The following is a 17,843-nucleotide window of genomic DNA, read 5'->3' on the forward strand; positions in this document are numbered from 1 at the left end:
TGTTTGTGGCTGTATGTACAGAAAAACATCCTAAAGTTTTTGGGAAATTTACCCTTAAGTTTCCAACTGTGTCTCTTGTGTTCTTGGTTCACACGTTTTAAAGTCACCATCTTGATCTAATGGACTAATTCCCTTCAGAATTGTAAACACTTCAATTGTGTCTCCTCTTAATCTTGTTTTGCTTAAGCTACCATCATCAGGTCTCTCCATAGATAAACTATGGGGGTTCAAGCCTGAGCTATGGCTAGGCCAATCAAGGACAGTCGAGAGTCTTGTTACGAAGCAACTTTAGCTTTGTCCGTATGCTTCAGGTGGTTGGTTTGCTGAAAGCTAAATTGTTGCCCAGCCTTCTGAGGAGGCCTGCACTGTAGAGAAGTTTTTCTTCAAACACCTCTGGGTGTTTGGCTGCATTTATTCCTCACAGAATTCTGTACAATGTCCCTGTCGATGAGAAGCAGCCCCACCACCATGCTTCACCATCATTGGCAAGGTATTGAGTAGCAAAGTTGCCAACTTTAGGAAGAGTCCCGAGGTTCTTAACTGTGCTCCTGCGAACACTTGGAGCTTTACAAATGGTTTTATTTCCTTGCCATGATCTGTGCTTACCACAGTTTCATCACAGAGGTCTACAAAGAATTCCTTGGGCTTCATGGCTTGGTTTTTGTCCAGACATGCGGTGTGAATTGTAGGACATTCTATAACAGGTACACGTGTGCCTTTGTAAATGATGTCTAATCCGTTTGTCCCTGGTGGACTCCAGTCAAGTTCTAGATACATTCATCTCATGGAGTCTTTGGAGTGAAACAGCAAAGGGTCCTATTACTTCTGTGAAAGGGATTTCATCTTTTGATTTTTAATACATTTCCAAACCTTTTAGTTTTTGAGTCTAGGTGGATGGTCAAAAACAGCACATTTATTCATTTAAAATAAAATCCACAGCACTAATTGAGGTCTGAATGATTTCGGAATTTGAAATGTTGTGCTCATTAGCTAATTAAACTTGTTTGGTGGACTAAGTGTAGTGCTCCTGTGTAAGTGTGCTATGTTTAGATTAGACAGCAGCTTTGATTTTAATAGTTTCAAGGGAATAGCATCAGGCACAAGCACAATTTTGCATTTGGACCTTAAGCACATCTTCACGTTTGCTGTGCGTCTCTTAGAATCATTGATATTGATTTAAAAAGCACCCTCGGGACTTGCGGTACAAACTTTTACCACTAGGCACTGTTTGCCTGCTGTTCTGTTGAACAGACTTCCTTTGTACGAGGTTCAACACAAAAAAAAAAAAAAGAGACCCACCCCATAGCTCGGCAACTAAGAGTGGGAGGGGAGAAACAAAGATGGTTATAGAACACCACGAGAAAAGGTTTCACTCCGTACACACACTTTCTTGCCCTTGTTCAGAAAATGTTGGCGTGCAAGAGTCAACAGCGAGATAACATCAAGTTTCTTGTGAAACTGAAAAAATTTGCGATCGAAACTTTTCAATTATTGACTGAGGCTTACGGCGAAGAGTGCATGTGTCGTGCGCGTTTTTGAATGGCGCAAGTCAGTCCTTAAAGAACACCCATTTTTTTGTCGGTAAGAGAAGATGACGGAGATCCTCAGCCTTTCAGAAACTGACGTATGGAATTGTTTTGAACGTTGGCAGCATCAAATGTGCCTGTGTCGACTCGGGAGGTAACTATTTTTTAGGAGATTGTAGTTAATTTTCTTAAGACTGGCGCAGTCTTTTTGTTTACGACCTCATATTGCATAGAATTTTTTTGGATAATGTGTGGTTAGTTGGTCAGTATTCTAGTTTAATTTCTACATTGCAATTTTTTTTTTGTTAATTCCTTAAATTATCTGCGTTTAGGTTTTTCCGTGGACTTGAAGAAAATGTATCATGTTCTCAGTTCCTTTGTTCAGAGTTGTGTTAGACCTTTTTATTCTGAATCATTTTGTTTGACTTCTCTCTGTATCCATCATGGCTAACCCGGTACAACACCCTGCTTCTTTGTTCTAAATTGCTTTCTTTTTCAGGGCCTTGTCCAGCTTTGAGGCTGGCGATTTTGCTGCCTGTCGTGAACAGCTTGAGCTCCTGCCTGGTGAAGATGTCTTCCTGCTGAGTAGTTCTTCTCGGGAGAAGCCAGGTATAATGTTCGACATTCTTCACTTTCTGCAAACTTACTTAATGCAAATGGTAGTCGTCATAAAAAATGAGTTGATGTCTATAAACCGTCCTGTCCTTTAATACAGTGAAAAAATTGAGAGTGCTAGACAGATTAACTAGAAGAAGTAAGGGGGTTTGTTTGGACTTTTTCATGTTAAACATTTAATTAAAATAGTGGGAGAAGGAAAAAGTCCATCACAATATTTAGGTATACATTGCCTTTCAATTAAGAACAAAAATGATTTAAGGCAGCAGGAAAATTTGAGTGGTTCTTCAAACATCCAGCTGCATGTTAGGACCAGGGGTCAGTACTTTTTAAATTTTTTTTTTATATAAAGTCATTTGGGTTATTTTTAGTTAAAGGCAGTGAATTTAGGATAAACGTAGAATTGTTTTCTTAAGTAGAATATAAGACTCTGGTCTCCTGCCCTGTTTTTATCTCCTCTGTTTGTCCTCAGATCTAAAGAAACTGCTTCCATCTGTGCTGAGCCCAGACCCAACAGAGCTCCAAAAAGCCATTGAAGTCCAGTTGATGAGAAGTGCAGTGGGCATGGTGTCTACCCTCAGCCATGAGCAGGAGCAAAAAGTTACATCCCTCAATGAGTGAGTTTACAGCATTTACATAATTTCTACAAGCATGCAATCCACATCACGCTTTGGCCAAAAGTATGTGGTCTGCCCTTTCAAATAATTAAGGTCAGGTGTTCTGCCACACCTATTGCATAAAATCAAACATAAGGTCATGCAATCTCCATTGTCAGACATTTGGTCACATTGAAGGGCTCAGTGACTTTAAACTTGACATTGTCATAGAATCCCTGTGAAGTCAGTATGTGAAATATCTGCTCTTCTAGATCTGCCCTGTTCGATTGTAAGTACTCTTCTTATGAAGTGGAGGCACTGAGGGATAATAACAGCTCGACCATGAAGTGGTAGACTACGCTTACACGAAGAACGGGGCTGCCAAAGTGCACAGCACATAGATTGCCTATCCTCTGTTTCATCACTTAACGGCAGAGCTCCAAACTAGCTCTGAAAGCGACATCAGCACAAGATCTGGGCATCGAACTTCTTGAAATGAGTTTCCATGGCTGAGCCTAATATAGGGTGGTCCAGATCTAATTATGCAATCTTATTACATAGAAAATCCCCCGAAAAATCCAAGTTATTGTCTGTTGTACCTGCATTGTTGTTTTAATTTAATATTGTTTTTTTATCAGTATGCTGCTGCTGGAGTATGGGAATTTCCCCTTGGGATTAATAAAGTATCTCTCTATCTGTCTCTCTCTATCTATCTCAATATCTATCTTATCTATTTCTATCTCTCTATCTTCAAATGTTGCTTGTGTTGATCTTTCATTTCCTAAAGGCATGCTTGTTTGCTTTTAGTAATCTGGTGAAGTATCTGAAGCAGACGGCTCGCATCTCTCTGGGGCCTCTGAGGCTGTCTACGGTCACCTTGTTGGGGTCTCTTCCAACTGTCAACATGCTGCAGTTACACTGCGCCAACTCCTTGGAGAGTACTCTCAACAGCCAGCTGGACTCTGAGGTGAGATGATGTAGAACCCTAAATGGCCATCCTTTTCTCTATAAAATTTTGATGAGCGCTTGTTAAATTGAAATATTGTTACAAGAGAGCTGGGCAGTCAAACAGTTGAGCCAGCATAAACACACAACTGTTTTTAAACTCATTACCTTCTTTATTCAAGGATGTGAAAAAATAATTGCTCCCATAGCTTCAGTGTTTGGTTACAGCATATTTAGCAATTAATTTATGAGGGGGGAGTCAAGCTAAAGTTAGAAAATGGAACGAACCTTCAGAAAACTGGTGTCATTTCTCAATGTCGTCACCAACCTTCTCAATGCACTTGCACCACCTGCCTGGATTCCAGCAGAATAAAAGGTTTTGTCTCATCCTCGCAGCCACTCGTGCATCACTTTCTTCACGTCATCATCTGTCTTGAATCGACAACCATCCAGATTTTTTTTTAGAGGTCCTAAAAGGTGGAAATCACACAGTGCGAAATCTGGCGAATATGTGGCAATATTTCAAACTTCAGTTTCTCCAGATAAGCCCTGGTGGTCTTAGCAGTGTGTCATTGTCTTGCCGCAAAAGGACTCCTTGAGCCAGCAGTTCCCCGCTTCTTGGATCAGATAGCAGGCTTCACTTTGGTCTCCAACTTGTCAGAGTAACTTGCACTGGTGTCTGTAGTACCCCTCGGCATGGAATGTTACGATAACTTGGGTGCACACATAAAAGACAAAACCTTTTCTTCTGCTATAATCCAGGCAGGTGGCGCAAGTGCATTGAGAAGGGTGGAGCCAACGTTGAGAAATGAATGATTAGCATCAGCTTTATTAAGGTTCGTTCCATTTTCTGATGAATCCCATTTTCTAACTTTAGCTTGACCCCCCTCGTAATATAAATCTTTTACATCACTGTTGAGGAATTTTAGCCCACTCTACCTTGCAGAACTGCTTTAACTCTGAGGGCTGAATATTTCTTACAAAAAGCTCTGTTATCTGAAAAGCACACAAAGCAATGGTTTCACACACAAATGAACATAAAATGTCTGTTTCTGCGTGCTGAGGCTCCTGTTGGCATCTCTGGCAGCAGCGGCTGTGTGGAGGACAGCTCAACGGTAAGCAGGAATTCATGGTTGGGGGGCCTGCTGATGGGCCATCTTCTCATGGCAGGTGGGTGGCAGTGGCAATTGCAGTGCAACGCAATGTGGTTTGTTCCTCTTGTCATCATAAGTGGCAGTCTTACAAGGCGAATGTTGCTGTAGGCACATCAGCTACACAAACGTCTCCAGCACCACGATCAGCTGATTCTGGTGCCTCACTTTTGTCTTCGATCTCCAGCTCACTTGCATCAAAAGTCCCACAAGTCAGTCTGATTCAGCCCCAACACGCAAAATGTCATCCATGGAGCATTTTGCTTTGTGCATTCGCATCTATATCTCGCCAGAAGTCAGTCATGCTAGAGGTTTTTTTTTGCTCTTCGCTACTCATGAACGCACAGGGAGTCAGGGTCAAATCAACAAAGGCAGCTTCTAGCAAAGAGAGTCAAACTAAGACATCACCAGGTGATTACCATTCACTACCCCTGAATTTCAGCAAAAGTCAACATCTACCTTGAAAGAATTAATTCCGACTTGTTGGTTGATTTGCATATGTGAACTGCTTGTTTAAGTTCCTCTCTGTTTGTCTCCGGTCAGAACTTTGACAAGGCCTCTCCAGAACTTGATTGCTGTTTCTTTTGAGGTATTCAGTTATAGACTCTCTTTGTCTTTTTGGGGTCATTGTCCAGCATGCTGTATCTCCCAGAATCAGTCTTAAGTCACAAACAAATGACTGGATGTTCTCCTTAAGAATATTCTGGTTAAGTACAGAATTCCTGTTACCGTCACTAACGCCAGGTCTTTCAGGTCCTGAAACAGTAAAGCACCCTCACACCATCGTACTTGCACCCCCATATTTTACTGTAGATCTGATATTCTTACTGTTGAATTCCAGATGTAACTGGACATGTGCTGTCCAAAGGGTTCACCTTTTTGATTTGTTTTCCATTGAACCAGTATTCCAGTGGCTTGTAGATTATTCAGGGGGTACTTTACAAATGCAAGACAAACACCGATGTGCCTCTTGGGGACTGCTGAAGGTTTCTATCTTGCTGCTTTTCCATGAATCCCATTTTACCTCCGTCTCTTTCTTGTCATGGAGTCCTGAGCTCTGCTGACTCTAGGGAGGTCTGCTGGTCTTTTGGATTTTGTTCTGCAATCTTCCGAGTTCTTGAATGATTATTTGCTTTGGCCTTCCTGGAGAGATTCTCCACTGCTATACATGTTCTCCTTTCGGACATGATGGTTTTCACTGCAGTGCCTTAGATGTGGCTTTGTCGCCCTTTCCTGATTGGTCAATTCCAATAACGTTTTTCATCCCCTCTTGTGGAATTTTCCTCGATGAAGGCCTGGTGGTGTTCTAGAAGCCTTGTGGTGATGACTTCACCCTCATAGTGAGGGTCAGCATATGGTGAGGTTTAGATTCAACGGGGCTGGCAGAGTCGGACATTGGAGTCTATCATCCAATACTTCTGGTCATCTGTTTCAGCAATGAAGGGCAAGTACCTTTCCACATGGGCTGTAGAAGAGTTCAAAAACTTAATTACTCAATTATATTAAGCAATAATTACAAAGGGTGTTCTTTGTTTAGCTTAACCTTTATCATATTTTGCCTAAAGATCTGAATCCATTCATTGCGAGAAACTTGCCAAAATAAAGGATGGTCTGGTACTGGGCAAATAGTTTTTCTCTTTACTCTACTTGAGGTTTGCATTGTTTTCAGTTTTTTTTTTTTTTTAAATACATAAAATGTTTAGTGCTGCTTGGATACAGAGAGCTGATTGTAGTCACAGCAGTAAACCCCGATAAGCAGCACATGGTCTCTCCCAGCTGTTTCCTCAATGTATCATCTGTTTCATCCACCTGTCTCATTTTGTTCCACATTAATGGCCCTGCTTGTTCAAATTGCTTCTTACTTACCATCTTGAAGGAAAAATGTAATCTCCTTTAAGAAATTAATTAGTTATTGAATAATTTATTTAATCTCCTTACTTCAGTGTTTAGCTAGAGATGTTTTGCATGCATATCTACACTTGTGCCTTATGGCAATGGCTGCTTAGTTGAAAACTAAGACAAACGATAAAAGCTGCCTTTGTTCGAGGCTATGAGCAGGATGAAGCATCTGGTGGAAGAACAAAACGAGGATATTTGCAACCCTGCATCCTCCAGTTCTGTCCCACTGAAGTGCTTGTCTCTTTCCTGCAGGATTCCCTAATTCCTCTCTACAGTCAGGCGTTATCCTTGTGCAAGCAGCGGGATGCTCAGCCTTGGCTGCATGCGTTAAGATACACCATCTTCCAAGGGCTGCTGGCTGCAAAACTTACAGGTAAGTCGGCACAGTATGAGAATGTCAGTACCCTGTGCATTGGGATTGTGTCTTGTTTAAAATGATGGTTTGTTCAGTTGATGGATGTTATAATCCTATTTAACAACAACATGTATTTCTATAGTATGTTTTCATACAAATGATGTAGCTCAAAGTGCTTTACAAGATGGAAAAAGAAAAATATACAAATAAGATTAGGCAATATTAAATAACAAAGAATAAAGTAAGGTATGATGGCCAGGGGGATAGGGGGGAAAAAAATGGGGCTGGAGAAAAAAAAAAAAAAGCTGCAGGGGTTCCAAGGCCATGAGACCACCCAGCCCAGCCCCCACTGGGCATTCTATCTAACATAAATGATCTCAATCAGTCCTCATGGTTTTCAGGCTTCATGTGGAAGAATTAAGATGATGATGGTCATGTAGACCAGTGTTTCCCAACCCCGGTCCTGGGGGGCCCACTGTGGCTTTAGGTTTTTGTTCCAACCAGATTCCTAATGAATGACAACACCTGATAGCACTGACCTCATATAATTAGCTGGTATTATTTTTCTTCTACATTCAGAAAAGCACAGCAGCATGCTTTTTATATTTTATAAGACATTTAGAAAAATGTTCTGCTTTTCCTAGAGATTTAAATGCTTCACTCTCTTTTGTTGATTTCATTATATTTTGTCCTTCCTCTGTGCAGTTTTTCCCCTTCGTTGTATCTTATTAATGACAATTAAAAACGGGGAGAGCAGACACGCTGGCAAACACGTAATAATCAAAGGCTGCAATAACTACTTTAGCGTCAGACCCACTAATTAGTAAATAATGGATTAATTAAACAATCAGAACACCTAGAAAAGTAGAATGAAAATCAAGATGAAAATATTGTTAAAAAGAAAAAATATGTTATTCCTATATAACTGCTTGGTACATTTATTTTTATATCTATCTATCTATCTATCTATCTATATCTATATCTATCTATATATCTATCTATCTCTATATCTATCTCTATATCCAAACTAATTTCTACATTGTTTCCAAAACAGAACTTGGGAAATAACACACCACTTAAATAGCCCAGGAGTCCAATTAAAAACAGAAGCTGGCTGGGATAAAAACGTGCAGCCACAGTGTTGCCCCCATGACCGAGGTTGGGAAACACTGGTGTAGACATCTGGCCTTCAGTCCATCAATGTAGGGGATGCACGGTGCTTTGATCAGGTGGTGGTGGCACAGATCCTCGCCACAGAAAACTGGAAAAACAGCAGCAGTGAAAGTAGGGGTTAATAAGATTGTGGAGCCACAATAAAAATAATTACATTTATATACAGAATATCAGGGTTACACTAAAATGAAGCGATGAGAGAGCCATGTTAAAATATTGGGTTTTTAGCAGTTTTTTTTAAAGTGCTCTACTATACTAGCCTGGCGACTTTCTGTCGGCCAGCTATTCTAGATTTGAGGTGCATTATACAAAGTTATTGTCTGTCTGTTACACCTTTTTTATTACTCTTTAATATTGTTTATCAGTATGCTGCTGCTGGAGTATGGGAATTTTCCCCTTGGGATTAATAAAGTATCTTATCTATCCATCTATCTGCCTTTTTATCTATCCCTCTATCGCCTACTATCTATCCATCTTCTCTCGCCTACTATCCATCTATCTTCTACTATCTATCTAAACAGCAGAAGGCCGCCCGCCTCACCACTTCTTAAGTTTAGCTCTTAGAATTCTAAGCAGACCCTCATTTGAAGATCTTAGGTTACGATTTGGAATGTAAGGTGAGAGGCATTCTGAAATGTAGGATGGAGAGAGATTAAGGCTTTATAAACCATAACCATATTTAAAAGAAAAAAACCCTTTTTGAGGCTATTTTCTCTGGATGGCATTGAGATTGGTGTAACTTTTTACTAAATCAGAGTTATCCCATTGAATTTTAATTACATTTTATTCAGAAGTGCTAGTGTGCTCACCTTTTAATAATTGATTGAATTCTTTGCCAACCGAGAGCAGTCAAACCAGTTTGAGATGGGTGTGAATCTGGAGCAGTATGGCCTTCAAACCCACCAACATGGTGCTCAACATTTACTCCTCCTTGATCCACATGTCTGTACACCTTAAATTAATCAGAAGACGTGCATTTTCTTCCCCTGCACCTTTCTGGATATATTCTAAAAACAAGCTCTTAGTATGTGTTCTCTTTGACTTTACATGGTTATCCCATCCAGTTTGGTACCCATTGACTCTGGATAAGATTGAGTTGGTTGGTGCATTTTTTTTTTTTTTTTTGATAAATGATTTCTGAATCTGTTGTACTGTAAGAGGTGAGGTATTTTCTGAACATTAAACCTCATTGAGTGGTTTTTCAGAAGTAACAGTCTCTGACAAGATAATGAAAATAAGATGACCACTTGGAAAAGATGATAACTTTGAGATCTGTGCAGAGCATGTAATCTTAGTATGAGCTTTGTGTAACTAATGTCTGTCTCAACAGATACCAAGGCTCCCATTAGCTCCCACTTGATGGAACTGTCTCTGGCAGCAATGAAAATTGCCAGGAAGCAAGGCAATGTTGCCCTAGCTACTCGCCTGCTGGCTCAGTGCAGTAAGGAACCAATAGGCCCGGGTGCAGCTGAGCAAGACCTGGTGCATCTCTTTAAGTGCTTGTCACTACGGGGCACAGCAGACGAGGAGTGGGGTCCCGAGCTGGAAATCGAGAAAACAAAATTGCTCTACACAGCAGGTAAGTAGTGAAGAGGTGGCATTGGGTGGTGGGGCTTGAAATGAGGCATTTGGGGTATCTTTGTTTTTTTTTTTTCTTACTAGAACCAGCTCCACTATTTCTTCAGCATTTGCCAGTCAGTTATTGCATCTCTAAAAGTGCCCATTCTTACTAACGCTTTGATTTGCAGGTCAGACAAGTGCCGCCATGGAGATGCTTAGCTCCTGTGCTCTGTCCTACTGTCGGGCAGGCAAGTGTGAGCTGGCAGCCTCACGCTCCATTCTTACACTGTGCAAGTGGCTCTTAGCAGACTGGAAGGAACTCACTCCGCAACTGAAGCAGGTGGTGAAAAAAGCCTCCTCCTCGCCCGGATGCACAAATTTGGCTAAAAATATCGCTGCCATGCTGGAGCTTGAAGCTGGAGAGCCATCTTTTGTGAAATTAACACCTGAAGCCACAGGTGAGAAAATGTGTGCAGAGTTATTGTGAAATGGATTTATATTTCATTTTATAGCTCTGTGTGTATATATGTATGTTTATCTATCTACATATAATGTGTGTGTATGTTTGTTTGTGTATGTATACATGTATGCAAATATACAATCTAAACACATATACAGTAAAACAAGAGAATTGTTAGCCAGAGAAAGATTGGAGACACCAAGCAGATCTCCATATATTGTACTTGCAGCTCAAGGAAAGATTTTTCTTTTAAATATACTGATGAAATGTTACCCTCTGGTGGCTGTGCTGAGAATTGCTAGGAGTTGTTGTCTCGGTGTTCTTACGGCCAAGTACTGGTCTGTTCAAGTAGCGTCTGTTCTATTATTCTTGATGGCTAGAAGGGATGGGGCTGGCAGCAGAGATGGCAGCGAACTGGAACTTTGGAGGACCTTTTACCGACTGGTGTTTCATTCAAGAGAGGGGAATAATTATTGTGAGAAAAACTGTTCCTTTCGTTACACCCCCTTGTTCCTTTAAAGTTAATCTGGGTTAAAGACTTGCCAGTCCTGTCAGCGCGACTGTGTGTCTATATATCTAATCTATCTGCTTATATAATACGCTACCGTGGCTGTTCGTTTGTCTGTCCAGGATTTTAAATCACCTGTAGCTTGTAAACCGTTTCACTTATTGACTTGAAATTTGGTACACATATACTACGTGACGTCTACTATCCGATTTTGGGGTGATGATTTTTATTACTTTTTTTATTTTATTTTATTGTAGAATCAACTCTCAGCAGCTTGCAGTATTTTCTTGTGCTTGTATTTTCTTTGTGTGTTAACTGATGTCAGACAGTTTTGACCTGAATTATATGTTTGGCTACACTGACATTGTTTCAGTTGTAAATGCGGCCTTAATAACGATAAATCATCGTGATTATAGTGGAGATTTTATGAAGTTCATCTGTGGTGGATGAGCACTTTGGACTAAGACTCTTCTTTTCCTCCTGGCAGTTTGTGTTGGAGTATGGGAGCCAGACTATGTCCTTGGCCAGCTCTACAAGCTGTCTGCTGTACAGGCCCCTGATGTTGCCAAGTCATGGGCATCTCTTGCCAGTTGGGCTTACAGATGGGGTCGGAAAGTGGTAGATAATGCCAGGTAGGTACTTTTTTTTTTTTTAATCCATTTTACAGTTCTCTTATTATGTGGATATCTTTTCTTTAATGATATGCAGTGTCTCCTCCTGGTACTTGTTGGACAAATAATGACACGCCATTTGAAGCAAAATGCCCACCCATTACATAAACCTAGAATGAAAGTGTAATTTTAGGGGATTTGAGTTTGAAATTTCTTATCATTGCTTCCTGTGACAAGCAGCTGTAGCCAGTTTTTAAGACAAGGTTCAAATAGTAGGGATCAGTGATGGACATCTGCAAGAGCGCTCATTAGAAGAGCAGCTCAGATTCTTACACCTCTAACACAGTACGGTACAATCCCTCTTAACCAGCCACCTCGAGACTGGACCCATGGCCGGTTGCCATTTTGGCCGGTTAATCCGACGCATACCTATTTTCCTGTAGAAAAATATTTCTAAGGTATGTACTGTACCTCTTCGATGTTCCTGAAGAAACCATATCCACAAGGCTTCATTCACGATTTCGCACATGGGTTTTTTTTTCTCGTCCAACGACTGGACAGTGTGGTGTAGCGGGTCCACAGCTCAAGTCAGAAAGGCCACTTTTTAAATAATTTAGGCGTGGCATGTGTGGCAGATCGTTCCCGGGGAATTTGTGATGCTGAAGAAAGGTGGTCACTCCAGCTGAGCAGTTACAGAGCTGGAGTGACCGGCATTGAAAACAACTGGCCGTCGAAAGGCAGCGGCAGTCGTGGAGACTTTGGGCTGGGTTTAGCCCCAGTGTGAGCGCCCAGTCCTATGGGGAAAGAACCCAAGTCTCGGTCCGGATGGAGCCCAACGTAGCTAGGGATCGGAGGGCTGCTGGACCTGCAGGTAGGGCGACTTCCCTGTTGCGAAGCCCGATGGGAGAAGCAGGGGGGGAGCCGCCAGGTAGAAAGAAGGTGCCGTGCTTTGGATTTTAAGAGTCCGCTTCCGGCCATTGCTTTAACCTCATTTGCATTGTTTTTTTTTTACTAATGGATTTTAACCTCCACTAATTCGGTCGTTTTAATGGATTATTTATTTAAAGAAGACTTTTGATACACTGCACTTTAATTTGAACACTGTTTTGTTGTTTGCTGTTTTTAAAATACCTCTCACCTTCCAGGAAAGAAGGAAGTGCATACATATAATATAAAGAAGAACTAAGGATTAAAAAAGAAAAATGTATTTTATTTTAACAGGCCGGTTAATGCGAGGCCAGTTAAGAGGGATTGTCCTGTATATTAATAGGTGAAAAATCATTCACTTTCCCAGCAAATCCTTTTAACTGTCTCCTTCTGCATATCCCTACATCAAAACATTTTGAAGTCCTTTCCTTAAAAGATTTGAATAAAAAAAAATTAGTTCACTAAATATTTGCAACATCAGTACTGTTGTGAGCGGATTAAACCTTTTCATGAGACAGACTTGGTAAAAGCTGCCTTAGTGCAATAACCAAGAATAAGAAAGCAGTAAAGATTGAAGTCCATGCCGTGTTTGACAAAATATCTCATATATGGTAAAGCTCCACGACGGTTCATCACAGTGTCTGAAGTAATCGGTCCTGTCCCTTAAAGCGCTACAGGAAAGGAGGAGAGAATTAACTTAGTTAATTGTCTGTGGTACTTTTGCCAGTGCTGGTAATTAATTTAAATAATTCACTAAGGCTCCTACTTTATTTACCTCGCCCTTTTCTGTTGTAGAAGGGGGGGTTTCCGGTCATTAGACTTACATCAATGTAACTGAAGCACACCCATTTTAAGAAACGGAATATAACAAGACAGGATGGCTGTTTCTGATTATTTAGAGTTCTAATTTATTTGCCAGAGATAAATACTTTTATAATACCAAGTCTTTAAAGATGAGGTCTGATGTTGGGTGAAGTTATTTTGTTGCTGCTCCGGAATTATTAAAGTGGAGGATTCTTCCTGCATTGGAGTGCCCTCTTTCTCTTTGCTGTGTGATCTTTCTGTCCATGATGTGCAGTGCTTTCCTCATTTAGGTCCTTTGCGGTGTTGTCTGTAACTTCATAGTGAAAAGCATTACTCATTCTGGACCAAGAGTGTAGATGTGGAAGGTCCTTTGTTAAAGTGACATCTGTTTCTCAGTCTTCTCAAACTGCTGCCACAGGGATTGGGTCTGGCAGACTGAATCTCAGCTTTCTGGGACCGGAATTGTCAGAGCTTTCTGCTCCCTAAAGAGGCCACAGCTCATTGGCTTTCTGATCTTCTGATCAGAGTTCACGCCAGGGGCAGAGTACCCCAGAGAGAGTCTCCACAGAGTTCAGTTAGTGTTCCTCTCACAGTTCCTTGATCAGCGAATATCTGGGTACAGCTAGTTTTTAAGAAGGAATTCTAACCCCTTGTGATTGGATTAAAGTCACTTCCACTTGTAAAATCATTGCCTTCTCATAGGCGAGTTATTTTACCCATCCCAGTTGTCATTCCTTGAATTATGTGTCTTTGTTCTTACCATTTTGTGCCTCCTGGCCACTGCAAAGAAATCAGCTGAACTTTGATTTACAAATTTTATCATCAGATGAAGTAGTGGCAGGTCCTGGTACGATGAGTTCACTCATTCGCTTTGGAATGCACGCCTGGGATGTCTGCATCCCTTTTGGTGTGCCACTGAAGCCTTGCAGAATGGGCAATGTCCACTTTGTCTTATAGCATGTTGACACTTTGTCAGATTTATCCACGCACTGTGATGCTAAAATCATAAAACAGCACTTTTGATAAAGCCCCATTAATTGTATATAGTGAAGAGAATCATGTATATATTCTTCTTTTTCTTTCGGCTACTCCTGTTAGGTGTTGTCACAGCGGATCATCTTCCATCTCTTTCTGTCCTCTCCATCTTGTTCTGTTACACTCATCACCAGCATGTCCTCTCACCACATCCATAACCCTTTTCTTAGGCCTTCCTCTTTTCCTCTTCCCTGGCAGCTCTATCCTTAGCGCGGAAAAAATGCTTAAGCTGGTATTCGAGTGTTCACCCTCTCAATGATTATGCAGTGCCCCAGTCCATTCAAATCTCATTTTCTAGACCTGTTTGTCCTGGTCAGGCTTGGTGGGTAGGAGCTTTGTGATGCGCCATCCAAAAGAGCCTGGCAACTGGGAGACTGAGAATAGCACGGCCCAGCTTAGTGACTGTAACGTCCCTATTGTTGTCCTGTTACAGTTGGTCGTAATGTGCAGTACTAATAAATACTTTGTCACATATATGGGGCTGTTATGTAAAAATGAACAAAGTCAAGTAGAACTACTTTGTTTTCCTGTTTCTATGGTAATCCATTTGCAAATATTTCAAGTTCTTTCATTTATTGATAAAAAAGGAAACATGGCAGTACATTTGTTTCACACATGGTAATGTAACATTTCAGTTATTTGTGTCTAACCCACTCTGTAGGAGTTGTTCCACATTTGCTTATGTTGAGTTCTTCAGTATTTTTAGTTTAGCTTTTTTTTTTTTTTCCTTCATAATTCATAAGGTCAGGCATTCTACTTTCTGAGATGTTTATGATCTTCTGAATTTTATCTCAAGCATTCAGGATAACCTCCATGCATTGAACTTTAGGTGAACCACTTGTAGGACATATAGATTAAAGCTGGTTCATCGTATTGTGTTTTTTGGTCAAAGACATTCGCCTGTCAAACTCTTGCTCTTCCACAATCACCTTGACTCATGTTGGCAGCGAGATGCACACTTTCTATTCATTTATTCCATTTTGCCCTCTGCAGCTAAATAAAAACTAAGTGTGCTGCTCTTGTTGTGTTTTTTTTTTCTTTTCATGATTCACCCACCACTACATACAACAGACTCGCCTCTTGTGCCTTAGCACTGTTTCACTCACCGCCTGCATCGTCTCCTTTATAAATCTTACCTGGTGATCTTGAGTGGAAAAACACAAATTACTTTCCCTTTTACTTCCTGAATTTTTCAGTTGCAAAAGGACGGACCTTGTAATCAACATATGATCGTGGTCTTTAGATAAGCAAGTTTTAGAAGGTTATCTTAATGCAGTTCAGCTGTCTAGGCAGGGGTGCCCACACTTTTTCAGCTTGTGAGCTACTTCTAAAATGACCAGGTCGAAATGATCTACCTACATTAAAAATGCTTTATTTATTTATATATATATATATATATATATATATATATATACACTCACCTAAAGGATTATTAGGAACACCTGTTCAATTTCTCATTAATGCAATTATCTAATCAACCAATCACATGGCAGTTGCTTCAATGCATTTAGGGGTGTGGTCCTGGTCAAGACAATCTCCTGAACTCCAAACTGAATGTCAGAATGGCAAAGGCGATTTAAGCAATTTTGAGCGTGGCATGGTTGTTGGTGCTAGACGGGCCGGTCTGAGTTTTTCACAATCTGCTCAGTTGCTGGGATTTTCACGCACAACCATTTCTAGGGTTTACAAAGAATGGTGTGAAAGGGAAAAACATCCAGTATGCGGCAGTCCTGTGGGCGAAAATGCCTTGTTGATGCCAGAGGTCAGAGGAGAATGAATGGGCAGACTGATTCAAGCTGATAGAAGAGCAACTTTGACTGAAATAACCACTCATTACAACCGAGGTATGCAGCAAAGCATTTGTGAAGCCACAACACGCACAACCTTGAGGCGGATGGGCTACAACAGCAGAAGACCCCACCGGGTGCCACTCATCTCCACTACAAATAGGAAAAAGAAGCTACAATTTGCACGAGCTCACCAAAATTGGACAGTTGAAGACTGGAAAAATGTCGCCTGTTCTGATGAGTCTTGATTTCTGTTGAGACATTCAAATGGTGGAGTCAGAATTTGGTGTAAACAGAATGAGAACATGAATCCATCATGCCTTGTTACCACTGTGCAGGCTGGTGGTGGTGGTGGTGGTGTAATGGTGTGGGGGATGTTTTCTTGGCACACTTTAGGCCCCTTAGTGTCAATTGGGCATCGTATAAATGCCACGGGCTACCTGAGCATTGTTTCTGACCATGTCCATCCCTTCATGACCACCATGTACCCATCCTCTGATGGCTACTTCCAGCAGGATAATGCACCATGTCACAAAGCTCGAATCATTTCAAATTGGTTTCTTGAACATGACAATGAGTTCACTGTACTAAAATGGCCCCCACAGTCACCAGATCTCAACCCAATAGAGCATCTTTGTGATGTGGTGGAACGGGAGCTTCGTGCCCTGGATGTGCATCCCACAAATCTCCATCAACTGCAAGATGCTATCCTATCAATATGGGCCAACATTTGTAAAGAATGCTTTCAGCACCTTGTTGAATCAATGCCACGTAGAATTAAGGCAGTTCTGAAGGCGAAAGGGGGTCAAACACTGTATTAGTATGGTGGTCCTAATAATCCTTTAGGTGTGTGTGTAGATATATATATAGATAGATAGAGAGAGAGACACTATATAAATAAAATATATGTTGTTGTACCTTGCATAACTGAATAACCTTTATGGCACAATAACAATTCAATACATTTACAGTCACTACTCTATTTGGATTTAATAATCGTCATGTGGTAAAAGGCCGACTCACATAAGTAAGTAAAGCCGAATAATGCAGTCAAGGAACTTTTGAATTCAGCCGAGTGAAAAATGACGGCTGTCCGATTAATTTTAGTTCCCTCTCTTTTCTCTTTCTCGGATCACTTTTTGGAAGGACGTCAGTTTCGTTGTTTTTATGAACAGTTCGAAAGTGTCTTTCCACATTTCCCTCCTTTGGAATAGCAGTGATTGACAGATCAGACAAACGCACTTCGATTGTGACATTGTGAGAAAAAAATCCTCTTCCAATTCCACATCCAGCCCATACCCTCCCCAAACAATTTTTTTCCTTTCTTTACTCGATATAAATTAGAAGGCTAACTAGATCACAGCCAGAGTTTTGCAGTAGCTTACACGTTTAATTGTTCGTGCGGGGTGACCAGTGTGTTAGAAGAGAAGAGATTTCAGACTGGCCGCCCTGTATGCCAATCAAGTGGCAAATGCCATAGGGAGGATATATGATAGTCTAACGTTTAAAAATTTTTATTTTGAATGCAACGCGATCTGCCTGCACTACCTTTGCGATCTACCGGTCAATCACGATCGACGCATTGAGCACCCCTGGTCTAAGGTATTTTTAAGTTTATTTGGGTAGCTTTTGGTCTAAGAAAAAAAACAAAAAAACTGCACCTGGATCGTATGTGAGTTCTTTGCAAGATTCATCATGCAATTATTTATGTACATACACATGCCTTACAGTTAAGAATTGCCAAATCTACATAGAAGGTGACCTGAGTGGAATTTGGTTCCAGGATGCTGCCTAGATCTACCTAACAGGCAGGTGTGCTAATCAGTGTGCCACTGTTTTGCCTAGGTGTCTTTATGATATGTGATGGATGGCAGGGGATCGTGCCCTACCC

At 41.0% G+C, this 17,843-nt stretch overlaps 1 protein-coding gene across 1 annotated transcript in view; it reads left to right on the plus strand.

Moving 5' to 3' along the window:
- Positions 1 to 17,843, plus strand: part of smg1 (SMG1 nonsense mediated mRNA decay associated PI3K related kinase) — a 138,243-nt gene that overhangs the window by 73,598 nt on the left and 46,802 nt on the right. The window contains exons 26-32 of the mRNA XM_039775332.1: positions 2,026 to 2,135; positions 2,614 to 2,758; positions 3,545 to 3,704; positions 6,985 to 7,105; positions 9,591 to 9,839; positions 10,009 to 10,278; positions 11,276 to 11,420. Of these exons, the coding sequence (XP_039631266.1) occupies positions 2,026 to 2,135; positions 2,614 to 2,758; positions 3,545 to 3,704; positions 6,985 to 7,105; positions 9,591 to 9,839; positions 10,009 to 10,278; positions 11,276 to 11,420 (1,200 nt within the window). The remainder of the gene's footprint in view (positions 1 to 2,025; positions 2,136 to 2,613; positions 2,759 to 3,544; positions 3,705 to 6,984; positions 7,106 to 9,590; positions 9,840 to 10,008; positions 10,279 to 11,275; positions 11,421 to 17,843) is intronic.

The sequence above is a fragment of the Polypterus senegalus genome, chromosome 13 (genome assembly GCF_016835505.1).
Source record: "Polypterus senegalus isolate Bchr_013 chromosome 13, ASM1683550v1, whole genome shotgun sequence".
Classification (NCBI taxonomy): Eukaryota; Metazoa; Chordata; class Cladistia; order Polypteriformes; family Polypteridae; genus Polypterus; species Polypterus senegalus.